The sequence below is a fragment of the Bombus vosnesenskii genome, unplaced genomic scaffold (genome assembly GCF_011952255.1).
Source record: "Bombus vosnesenskii isolate JDL3184/JDL3185 unplaced genomic scaffold, Bvos_JDL3184-5_v1.1 scf7180000013295, whole genome shotgun sequence".
NCBI lineage: Eukaryota > Metazoa > Arthropoda > Insecta > Hymenoptera > Apidae > Bombus > Bombus vosnesenskii.
In genome coordinates, this window is record NW_022882946.1 from 5,358,656 (window position 1) to 5,371,452 (window position 12,797).

Here is a 12,797-nt window from a genome sequence, read left to right on the forward strand (position 1 = left end):
TAAGGTACACGTTGCACCCTTTTTTATTTGTGGAAATGTAACGTTCCGTGTTATCGAGGCACTGTCCGTATGTAATACAGTCTTTGAATGTTTAATAAATGTCGTGCTAGACGAAACACAGAATTATATGTATGGTACAGAAAGTAGGACCAGGCTTAAGAAATTAAGTGTTTATATTTTATAAGTATCATTGTTGCGACGACCATGGAAATGGTTATTTTTATTATTTTCTGCAATAAAGAAGAAGAAAGGCTATTACGTAGATGAATTTACGAATAGGAAGATACTCGTATACTTTTCTTCTTGAAGCTGAACGCTTTAGTCCAAAATGTTTTATTGCCACTGTGCTGGAGTGGATGGTCGATTGCGTTATATTATTTTCCAAGCGCGATAAATTAATCAAACTACGCGTTTTTCTTCTTATAAATACGTTTCTTAAAAATATGTTTATTAGAAGTATTAACGATTGATCAAGCACGCGTAACTCGAGTTGGTCGTTAGTATGTTACAACGAAGAAAATATTCGAAATGGAAGGTTACGTTAAGCGAAGAATTTATCGCTACGAATAAAACTATCTCCTCTGCAAAAGGTTGAAGTCATCTTGTATTTTTAAGATGGTTTTGTATATTTTACTTTTCGCATTCTTCATCCACGTGAGAAAAATCAGTTAAAAGATCTGAAATGTCATATAACGGCGTTGTCAGAATAAAAAGATAGTCTGTAACTTTGGAATTGTCGCTATTTTTATTCCGAAGATTTATCAAACTCTGACGACGACTATTGACCGATAACGTGCGTTTAAAATCGTAGAAATTGGAAATTCTTAAATGTTTTCTTTAACTTTTTTAATTGTACATTAATTTTTTTAATGTAACTTGTATGTTTTTCGTGCGTTCCCTCTGTATCGCGTGACATTCACGAGATTAAAACGACAGTGACGAAACTAGGATTAAAATAGATTTGTATGGCAACTAAATTTGTGGCTCTTTTCGGCAACGATGATACTTTTTGAAAAAAAAAGAGAAAAAAAAATGGAATCAGGTCGAACATTGCGAGGTATAATATATCGAGCGTTAAATTAGTTTTTGCTTCACAAATCGTCGAAAGCCATTTTTCGAAGAAGGAAGTTTGCCGAGTAACGCACAAATATACATGTTTTATTGACTATAACGGATATCTACGAGCAGAAAAACAAATTTAAACGAGAGATTTTTCTTTATACTTGACTTTATAATCTTGATTTACATTTTTTCCGATTATCGTCGTTATTACTTCAGCGTTGCTACGATCGACCGATCAAACATTAAAATATTCGAGAACAGAGAGTATTAACGCGTCGATGATTGTGTTTCGTAGCTCGCAAAAAATTATCAAATTAATCGAGCAATATTACATTTTTTTCATTTATTGACTGTTTTATAAGCATATTTCTTTTATGAAAGCCGATGTAACAATCGAAATGTTATCGAATATTCCAATGTACGGTAATTTTGTTACAATGTACGAAAAATATCAACGAAGGTGTTTATTACCGTATATAAATAAATAGACGTATCGAATTTAGCTAAAGAAAGTAATATATTTAAAAGAATAAGAATGGTAAAAGGTCATCGGAGATATCACGAACAGAATTCAAGAATCCTTCTCAACGTTGCAAGTACAAATAAAATCCCGAAAAATTTCGCTCCGTGCAATCGTAACGTACAATGGATCAGATATTAAATGCAGATAGTAGGAAATTAATAGGCTGATATCGAGTTCAGAATGTCGTAATCGTGGACGATTACGTAAGATGCAGACCGAAGAAGGGTAGGAAGATTAATTTTTAATTAGAATCGACGATCGCACTATTCATTACATTTAGAATCAAAAGATCCTGTGCCGTGCAAGATCGATTCTTACCGATAGCGGCGTAAAACTTCACGCGCGCTCTTTCATATTCTTTCCATGAAATTGTCATCCACGAATCAAGCTACGAATTTGAAACTCTTGGTTTCGATCGATCGTCTATAAATAGCATTCGAAGAAACTAATTTCTCGCGGAGAGAAACAGCCTGCTGTGGGGTAATAGCGTGAAATAGAAATTTTGTTTCCACTTAGAATTTTTATTGACAGAAAAATAATACGCGTTTTGCCCATTTTGAAGCGAAGTCGGCTCGTTTGTTCGAGTCAATAAAAAATCATTTCTCGGCGATAGACGGTCGTATCGATTATTCCGCATAGACGTGTGGCTACAATGTTCCGCTTTGAATAATGCAAGCAAATAAAAGGTGAGACTAATACCCGGCATAAATGCTGCAGCGAATAGTAATCGACATTGGTTATTATTTAACAGCGCTTCGCTTCGACCAACGATGAGAAGTGCCTCGTACTTATTTTTCTCGATCAGTGGTGGAATAAAAATTCCACTCGACAAAATTAATATTTTCCATGCTAAAGGATAATTTGAAAATGTTTTCACTCGAAGGGGACTCAATTTCCTGGCAGATAATGATAACGGTGTGACGAACGTGAAATTACAATGGCAGCTATGATATTTTTGAAATCGTCGGTGTAAATCGTTTTGTTTTCCTCGCGAACGATAGAAAAAAGGACGAATTCGTCACAACAATATTCAACCGTTTCAGCATGACTCAGCTTTGCCACTCTCAACTCGTTTATCTCGTATTATCGACGTTAAGCGGGGCGTAACGTGGAAAAGTCCATTGAATAAATGTTTTGCTTCTTATTCCGATTATTCCTTTTGTCCTAATGCTTATTCGTGGTGCTTGTAAGAAACACTGTTTAATCGGTGATGGAGTTGTATAAATTTCTCGACACAACGATCCTTGTCTGTGTTTACTTTTTTCCAACGAACCAAAAGAACGCTCTATCTTTATCTTTTGTCCGATGCATTTCACTTCTTCTTCGACACTATATTCGTCATATTACACGGTCGCTGTAAACGTATAATTTTATCGAAGAAGAACTGTGCTTTTAACCCATCACGGACCAACGTTGCCTTAACGCAACGTTTCATTTGCGGTGTTTTTCAGGCAGATTATATCATCGAATAGTATTTTCCAACAGCTATGGCTATGAAAGAGAATACGAAGGAATCGATGTATTAGGTTGTCCGAAAAATTTCTTTCGTTTTATGAGAAAATAGTAGACGCACAACGTTTTTTGTTTTATATTATTTTGTCGATTTACGTACGATCCATTTTGTTCTGTTGAGACAAACACCGCGACATTTCACAGACTTGGTTTCACGTTTCTATGAAGCTGCACTGTTGTAAAAAACACGTTCGCGAAAGAAAGACACTTTTCGGACAATCGAATAATCGTAACATTACGATGAAGCATTGGTTGGTACTTAATGAGTTGATTAAATCAGCAATTTGTGGAATCTCGATAAAGATTGTTGTTTGAAAACCGTTTAAAATGTTACTCGACGTTGAGTCAGGATACGAGTCGGATTCCACAGATCGACACAGATCACAGATTCACCGTGTTAGGAATTTTTAGCTTTTATCACATTATTATCTACATGTTCATATTCGCTGAATACATCGCTCGTCTTGTTGAATATTTTTATTCAGTTGCAGCGTATCTTTTCGATTAAAAAAGAACTTATGCAATTTTACTATAATTCGATAGTGTTCCTTCATAAGTTGCTTAATAGCGTTGGTTAATAATTTGTGATGCGTAAATGCGTTACCCACAGTTGGTTTCGGCCGTAAATTTTTAACTGTCGAAGGTTACGGTTGATAAATCGACCATGTGTCTCGAAAAGTTGGACTTGTATCGGTTTGTCCTTTTCTGCTGATCATTTGTACGGCGAATGACGCTATAATCTTGTGTGTGATCGATCGAAGAATGATACATTCGTAGGATCAAGAAATGTTGATCGATGAATCGTAAATGGAAGAAACAGCTTTCAAGATATCGATTGGCGGAACGTTGAATCGGAGAAATTAAGAAACCTTCTTGAGTCCGAGGACTTTATATTTATGGAATCAAGATGTTCCGTTTGATCGAAGAATTCTACGTTATAAGAAATTGAAGATAGTTGTTTAATACATTTATAATCGAAATTCAAAGAAGAAGCACGTTGTCCATCAAGTCGTACGACATAATAGGATGTCATAGAATATAAGATACAAAATATATCGATATAAGCGTGTGGTATTTGTTGTAAAGTAAGCTTTGGAAATTATGTTTGCTTTAAAAATAAAAAAATAAAACGAACTATTATGTATCTCAATAGTTAAGAATTTATCACGAAGAAATAATAAAATTGTAATTGCGTAAGAAATAGTTCTAATGTTACGTACTTTTTATCGAATGTTAAAGCGTGCCTCGGAAAGACACGATAAGTATATTTTTGTTGATTTTGGAAATTATAACGTTGCTTTACAATTAAAAGGAAGCATTTTAATATAACAGCATTGAAAATGGAAAGAGCCTGTTAAGCTCGAATACACAAACATTCTAAGAACAGCTGGTAAGCGAACACGCGCAAGCAGTGAAAAGCCGACTTTCTCATCAGATACATGTTAACTTTCAGTAAAAATAAACTTCATGACATTAACGTACCGTGCGTTTTTATTTTTTCTCTTCGATTTCCTAATTTTTAATGTCGAATGTTGTCGATCGTTAAACCTGTTAAACCTGCGATCCAACTCAACGACACAAAGCCACGTGGTTCGTATAGTCCGATAAAAGCAAAATTAAGATAAAGACCTTTGACTCTTCCATTAAATTACTCAACCCTTCCGTGATACAAATCCCGTCAGATTACCGCGGAAGCTCGCGGAAGGTGATTAAAAACCTGTTGTGACTGAGTACTTGGTTCCGGGAGCGGAACGAGCGGATCAAAAATTCACCGTCCACAAGCATGTTGTATCGCGACGAAAAAGAAGAAAACGGGAGAGAAACGGGAGGAAAGAGCCTAAAAAGACGCGGACGACGAGCACAGCGTGGAAATATCTGTAAAAGCAGAGAAGATAGAAGAGAGGAGGCTTCACACGTGTCTGCCCTTCCTACGTCACACATTTCCCCGATAGTCAGCCACGTAGCGCAATCTCCAATTCGTCGTTCGTGCCATCGGCGTTCCTCATTCGCGTGTTCGTGTACACGAGCACAGACGGAATCTGTCGGAGGGCGCATGTCTGACCGACGATGGCTAGGAGGGTGCGAGCAAGAGGGTAACACAAGGGTTGGACGGAGACGAGAGCCCAGTGTTAACCCCCACTTTACCTCTCGTAGCATCCGCCACTGCCGAGCCCTGGTCACTAGTCTGATCAGTCTATCCTGTCTCGCGACACGTTGCGCGTAACTCGTTCCTTTCGTTCCTTTTTCTCGCCGCGAACGCATTTTCACTTTTTCTCGCCCCTTTATCGAAAACCGATCGCGTTACCGACCGACCGAACGAACGAATTCAAACTGATCGTGGATCAATTTGATCTTTTTTTCCAGACAGAACACGTTGCAGTCGCGAGTACGTAGCGTGACCGCGTGCACGCTTCTTCACTCGGCCCGCGCTGATTCAACATCGTGTTCCATCCGATTCAAAGAATTGTTACATCGGCGATGTTCGAGTAGTTATAGAGAGAGGGCGAGAGAGATAGAGACAGACAGACAGAGAGAGAGAGAGAGAGGGTCGTTTGGAAAAGACAGGACTGTCGAGATACATGGAGCCAGTTTTGGGTTTCGAGCTTGTTTTTGCCAGGAGAAAATACTTGGATAAAGGTAGATCACGAGATCTATCGTTTGACAAGTCGCAACAAGGTGATCTTCTCGATCGTTGAATCAAGATCTCGCAAGGTTTTAACTGCTCGATCGTTCGAATCTTTATAGTGTGTATTGTACTTTCTCAGCTGGAAAGGAAAAATAATAGAAACATTGTTTTTCGAGACGATACTCAGGTTTGATGTCGAGGAACGAGCGACGCGAGCATTAAATATAAGAGAATCGTAACGATGGCTGGAGGTTGGCGAACCGGTAAATCGAGGAACCTGGCGAAACCGAGATAATTTAGGGCAATATCTTAGCGTCCTTCGGATCGACATAGTCCGGAGTAATTCGTATACGCGGCCCAATACCGTTATATGGCATTTCAATCCACGATATCACCGCAACGTCGCCGATAAATTAAGTTACAGGGCTGGAAAGCCAGCCTACCGATCGATGCTGCTAGTCACTCGAGAGGAGAGAGTCTCGACAAGCGTGGGAGAGGGTCAACCGGAGAGAAAGTGAGGCAAAAGCTCGTTCGGCGAAGCTGTTTGACGACCTCACGTGTATCGGGGTTCGCCGAGGTCGTCGACGGTTCTTGCCGGACGGTGACGCGTGACCTTCAACTATGGTTCACGCGTCGATGACCAATGTGCTGCTCGTCGCCGGTCCATCAACCCGAGAATCACTCGTCCACTTCCTCTGTCAAACCTCTCTAGAGAAGATCGAAGATTCGACGTTTAACCGAAGTAATCGAGGATAAACGTAATAACCGAGTATAACGTTGGCGTAACAGAACAATTAAAAAGTAATCCCAGCGTGGACATTGACGTTCCAAGCGTTTAATCGAAATAAACGTCGTGATATTGAGACGCTAATTCGCATTTAATACGCGATGAAGTTTCAATGATGTTTCGGCAAATGGAGCGTTTGTGGGATGATCGATGGTAACGAGACGTCCAACGTTCATTTACCAAAGGTCGAGCATCGCTAAAGATTGATTATCGGTGTAATATCGCTGTTCGATTCGGGGCCGTGTCTCTACGATTAACTCGTTCGATGATTCAAGGCGTTACACGGAAGAGAACAATATACACAAAGACAGGTATATTGGATTAGCGAAGGATAAACGTCCATCATTGAAGGATTTATAAGGTGTGTCGAGAATTGTATTCGTCACGGTGTTAAACGTTGAGCGACGATATTGTTATTGATACTTTGTTGGCGTCGAGAGGTATAAGTTAAGACGGTAGGATCTACGAGTGACTGGGATGAATGGAGTTGTGGAGGTAACTTGATTCTGACCACGTTGTCGTGGAAATTACTTCAAAAGTATTTTTAATACGGTTAACGTATACAGACATTTTACCTGTCCCTCTAACGTTTGAAGAAAATTAAGAACCGTAAGAAATTGTTGAAAACTATGCAAATTTGGTTAATTACGTTCGCAAAGTAAGGAGACGTTGTTGTTTGCACGTGTTTAAGCGACTCGAATGGGGATGAGATAGCAGCAAGATGAACTACTAAGAGGAACAACCTTGAATAAAGTTAATTTTGCCGCACATCGGAGATGGTGCGTTTAATTTGAGACGGTATGATCGCTGGAAGCGGTGATGAGGAAATCCCGTCGGACGAGGAAAGGAGTTTAAATTGCAAATGCTACGCCGCCGGATCGACGGTTGTCGTTTCCACGTGGCATCGGACCCGTTCTCCACCGAAATGTAATTTTAGCGAATAGATCAATTGTCGAAGGGGGGTCGTGTGAAAGACCTTGCGTCTATATGCAGTTCTTCAAGACCATGGACGTTAATTAATCGAGCATTTATTCGCCGAATCAAGGTTACAGTGACTTTAAATAACTCATTGTCAGTCGTTATAAACAATTCGTATCGAACAGGACATACATCATACGTAATCGACATCTTCTTTTTCCTCAAATAAGATGGGAAGATTCACTGCGAATTGTGAAGTGAAAAATAATTTACCAGAGACGATCAAACGTTTTGAAGAAACATTTTCAGAAGATAGCGTTACTACGATCAGACCAGTGATTGCTATGAAAAATTGTTTTGGAAACTGAATCAGTGTACGCTAAAGAAAAACTGGGCAGACAATCGTTTCTCTTAAAACAATTGTTGTGTATATACCTGGTGATCGCGATACTCGAGATACTTGGTAAGCACAAGACAATCAACCATGTCGATCTTACATCTTTCAATCTTGCATGGATGGAGGATGAAATAGCTTGAAACTTCCTTCACCTTTAAACGATCACAGTAAAGCATTGAAACTAGTGTATACGAGACATTCAACGTGAAGAAAACAGTCTTCGGAGAAGTACACACAAGATTCGTAAAACTGTAAAGAAGGATCTCAGAGGCATAAGAGCTAAACACGGACGTCGACGTAACTTATGATGGGCTGCAGACCGGCAGCAAAGTCGAAGGTGGCGGAAGGGTGCGGTCGCGGGCAGCTCCAGGCAGCTTCCTCGTCACCGAGGTGTAACGAGGTGATCATCGAGCTTCCCAGCGAGACGACGATCGTTCAGAAGCGAGAGGATCGGGGTTCGAGCGCGGCCGCCGGGACGGAGGAAGAAGAGGAGGAGGAAGAACTGGCGAAAGAACGAGGTTCGTCGTGTTGGTCGTCGAGATTCGAGCTGTCGTTCTCCGCGAACGAGTCAAGTTTCAGCAGATAGCTGCCAAGTGAGAATGCAGAGGCTGCGTTCGACCTTCAAGAGGTCGCGCACCCCGACGGGAGCGGAAATGAAGTCGCAGTCGAGTCTCGAAGTACCGAAGCAAGTCAGGTCGGCCTCCTTCGACGAGATCCAATTGGAAGCTAAACGACAGGACGATGTGAGGGACGGCAGATCGACCAGGACCACGTCCTCCTCGTCGTCCTCGTGTTCACCGGCGAGGTCCCAAGATTCGTCGCGTGGAAGACGATCCGCGACGCTCAGGGTGCCGCAACTGCACAGCGGCCAAAGGTCCAAGAGTTTCGACGTGGCTGAACGGAGCTATGGATCTTCCTCCAGTCAACAATCTCTTGGCAGCGTTCGACGTCCGGAGACACCGACGATTCAGGTCTCTGGATGCTACCACTGTATCTGCGTGGAAGAATATAAAAATCTTTATCTTAGTAGAGACGAGGATGATCCCTCGTCGAGAGAAGATCTCGATGACGAAGCAGATGTAGTAGACGACACTTCGGAGGACGAAGACTCCGAATTAGTGGATAAGAGCGAAGCTAGTCCAGAAATTAGAGTCACGTTAACGACGTTCACCGAGAAAGAGCCAGATGTTACCGATGTGGTGTCCGAAACGACGGTACCACCCGATACAGTGGTCCCTGAGGTCGTTCCTAAGGTGGTACAAGATGAAATGTCCGATATCAGCGAGGTCAGGGGTGGTCTATTTCCGGGCAGGGAACGTAGGAGGTCGATCTCCTCTCCGAAACTTGCTCGACAAGAAGCTCTAACGTCGTACCCTCTGGAGCTTCCGACGGTGGTTAGCTCGACCGAGGACGAGGAAGAATCGACCCACGATCTTAGCTCGAGCAAATGCAAGTTCGTCGTCAGAGATATCTTTTTGACCGTTCCGGAGTTGAAAAGGGATCGCGCTGCATCCGTGGACTCCTGCTTCAATAACAAGAATGGACATGGCGAGGATGCCGATACGTTGACCGTTCCACAGCAAAATATACGGTCGAAGAGCGTCGATATCGTTCTGCCTACCGAGGCGCAGACGAGGTACACGGCTCTGCTGCCTGACACCGAGGCTCGACCTCCAAGAGGGTGGGTACGTCTGGTGAATGTAACAAGTCCCTTGTTCCGTATACTTGAATACCGTATCATCGATGTTTCTGTATCTCTGTATTTTTAGTTTTATCATTGTCGTCCTCACGCTTCACTTTTCTTTCTTATTCGGCCTCTCTTCTGTTAGCTGTATGTGTTTGTCAAACTGTTCTTGTTGTTGCGCCGTCTGTACACGGTGATTACATCGGGTGTTGCAAGAATCGAAACGCTAACATTTAACGCGCAGAATGATTATTTCGTTTTTGTAGCTTTCAGAACTCGAGATGAAAATGAGAAATGCTTGCGTCATGATTTCGACGAGATGTACCAATCTGCACGTTTGCTTCAATGTGTGATTAATTGTAACACGTTCCGAATAGAAGTATCTTTTATTGTTAGTACATCGTAACGACATTGTTAACCGACGGAGCATACTAAACACGAATCTATTATAACAAATATGCTATTGCTTTTACATCTTCGATATTACTATCGTTTACATAAACAACTGTTCCCTGTAATTGATCGGTGACGTATTTAGTTGTGTAATTAGTTGAGTTCTATTATTCTTTGTAAATGATGGGTTTAAGTAATTGATCATTACCTCAAAGTATTTGTTCTTTTATCGAGAAGTTTGTGTATTTATATTATAAATTCTTTGAATTATCTAATGATTATTCATCAAATATTGGTCGTACCAAATTTCACAAATTGGAAAACATTGCAACGATATATTCCAATATTAACCGTGCAGTAAATATTCCAATAATCTCAAATATTGTAAACCCGAACTTTATCATCAAACGATACAATCAAAAACATTATTTATTTATATTATATGTCATATGTTTGGCTAGAATAACCAACGCGAATAACAATTTTATAATATTCCTTAAAATAAAACGAAAGGCGAACGAACTTATTACGTAACGTAATACCTTGCTTTATTTTATACAATCGTTAGTTATCTTTCTACTTTTATGGAACTTTTACCACGGCAAAGCCATTATTTTAAACTCGATTCTCAGGAAAAACCCATATATTACTTATGAAATAAACTATCAGCTTTCATTTCCGGACATACTCTACCATTACGTTATTTATAGAGAAGAGCTTAGGAAAAAGAGAAACACATTGCAAGAACTTTTAAGGGCAATTTCAATCCACTACACCTGACAGAGGATTTAAAGTGTTTAAAGTTCTGCTCCATATATTCTCGTTAAATTCTATTAAACCTAGCAATCATGTCAAAATTAATACCTATTACAGCACAACATTGGAAACTGCTATTTTTATTTACGTAAGACGAAAAGCAATAGGGAAGAAAGAAAGAATTGCGGTATAAAATTCCTCGATTTCGTCTTTTCTCTCGCGCAGTTTACGCGAGCAGTTTAATCGAAGGCAATTTAATTTTACCGCCTGTACGTTTACGGCCCGATGTCCACGTCTTTTGTTGCTTCGAGCTTCGATCAGGCTTTTCTATTTCGGGAAGATTAAGACGTCAACGATTCAAGAGAGAGAGAAGTTGATTAGAACTCCGACGTGTTTAATTGAACCATATGGTTCATTGTGGTCGCTGCTGCGACTTGCTAGAACGTCGAGCTTCTCGGTTCGAAATTCGTCCTTTGTGGAAGCCAAACGATGTCGGATAACGAGATTTTTCACTAGATTACCGTACAAGTTCTGTGAGAAATCCCATCAGAAATCAGACACGGCTGAAACATTCAATTTTTGCAATTACTTAATAATACACGTAACTTGTTTGTCTTTTTCTATTCTTAATTCAACACGATAAATCGCTTTTATCAGACGTTTATTTTCGTAGAAATTAGCAGGTAATTTAGTTAAACGAAGTGACAAAGCGATTATCAAATTTATCGAGCGACGAACATTCGAAGATTCTAGCAATTTAAACGAATTCTGTGCGAGAAGAAAGTAAAGAAGCTGGCTAATTATTATTGCTTTATTCTTATCGAACGTCGTTGCCTTGGTGCATTTACTTCCAACTATAAATCGCCTAACCCCTTCATTACGGACGATTTAAATACGTAAATAGACGACCTATTTGCAGTGTCGCGAAAAATCACTGTCAGACCTTGTTATTTCGACGTAATAACAGCAGTTCTAATAAGGGTACGTTTCTCTAAGAACAAGTTTCTCTTTGTTAGATTACGTGAACAGATTTCTTGAAATCTTCTCCACGCAACAATCCGCTATTGTCTACTTATTCGTAAACTGTTGTTTGCTTCGAAAGACGATAATAGCATTATGAAATGCGTAAGTTTTGTTTATGATTCCTGTTGATTCGAAGGAATTTTGTTTTCTCGGAGGAAATGGTGCACCACTTGCAAATATTTTTCATTTATCAAAGAACTCATTCGTATGGTAAAACAAATATCTGCGAGATATTAAAGACGGATAAAAGATAAAAATTCGCTTCGATGAAATTTATGATTGAAATTTCGCTTGTGTGCGTAAATGGTTCGGGTTGCCTACGAAGAGTTAACATATCTCGATAAAAAAGACGTTAAAGTTAGAATTGTTTTTTAACGTATAATTCACCAAAAAAAAAAGGAAGATATATAGGAAACTGAAATACAAATAAAATAAAAATATTAATGACAAAGAAGTTACAGTTATTTGAAATTATTGAAATTATTCGTCGAATGCAGCGAGCATAGAGAAGAAAAATGCACGCGAATCGACTCATAATTTCGCTTAATGACAATTTTCAAAGAGTAGAAAGGCCAGTTATTGTGCATTTTCTTTACTGTCTTCTTGGACAGAAAGTTTTTATTCGATCGTAATTCTCTTTCTCTCAGTCCTATTCAGTGGAACTCGAACAATTTTTCACCGTATCGCGATGGAAGAAACGAAAAGGAAGATCAAACTAAAAAATGAAACCAGAAATCGCAACAATCACTTCTCACCAGTCCAAAGTTAGATCGGCGGAGGTGAAGGAGTTAAGAGAACGTTTAAACTCCGTTAAACAACATAAATCATTTCGATCTCTAAATATTTATTCGTTTCGGTCCGTAAATTGTTTGCTCCACAAGCTCATCGAAAGCGTTTCTCCGCTGTTCGAATTTATCAATGACGATAACGACACCCATTGAGGGACTAAACGGTAGTGAAATAATGCATAAAGCTTGCGTATACAAAACGGTACTGAAAGATGTGAAGAAGAAAAAAGAAAAGAAAATATACTCATCGATATCTTGCTTCTTTTCTGAAGTCGTGGTTCTAACATAAGTATAAAATTCTATAAAAAGTAGACTATCTCTCTAGAGT

The 12,797-nt window shown here is 39.7% G+C and overlaps 1 protein-coding gene across 4 annotated transcripts in view; it reads left to right on the forward strand.

Annotated features, from left to right (window-relative positions):
* The window catches only part of LOC117233280 (eye-specific diacylglycerol kinase), an 89,277-nt gene that overhangs the window by 26,788 nt on the left and 49,692 nt on the right, over positions 1 to 12,797 (forward strand). For 2 of the 4 annotated variants that reach the window (XM_033493418.1, XM_033493416.1), the window contains exon 1: positions 5,910 to 9,506. The exons of the other annotated variants lie outside the window; for them this stretch is intronic. In XM_033493418.1, the coding sequence (XP_033349309.1) occupies positions 8,425 to 9,506 (1,082 nt within the window). In that variant the 5' untranslated portion in view covers positions 5,910 to 8,424. Of the gene's footprint in view, positions 1 to 5,909; positions 9,507 to 12,797 lie in introns of those variants that run through there. 4 annotated transcript variants of the gene reach the window in all.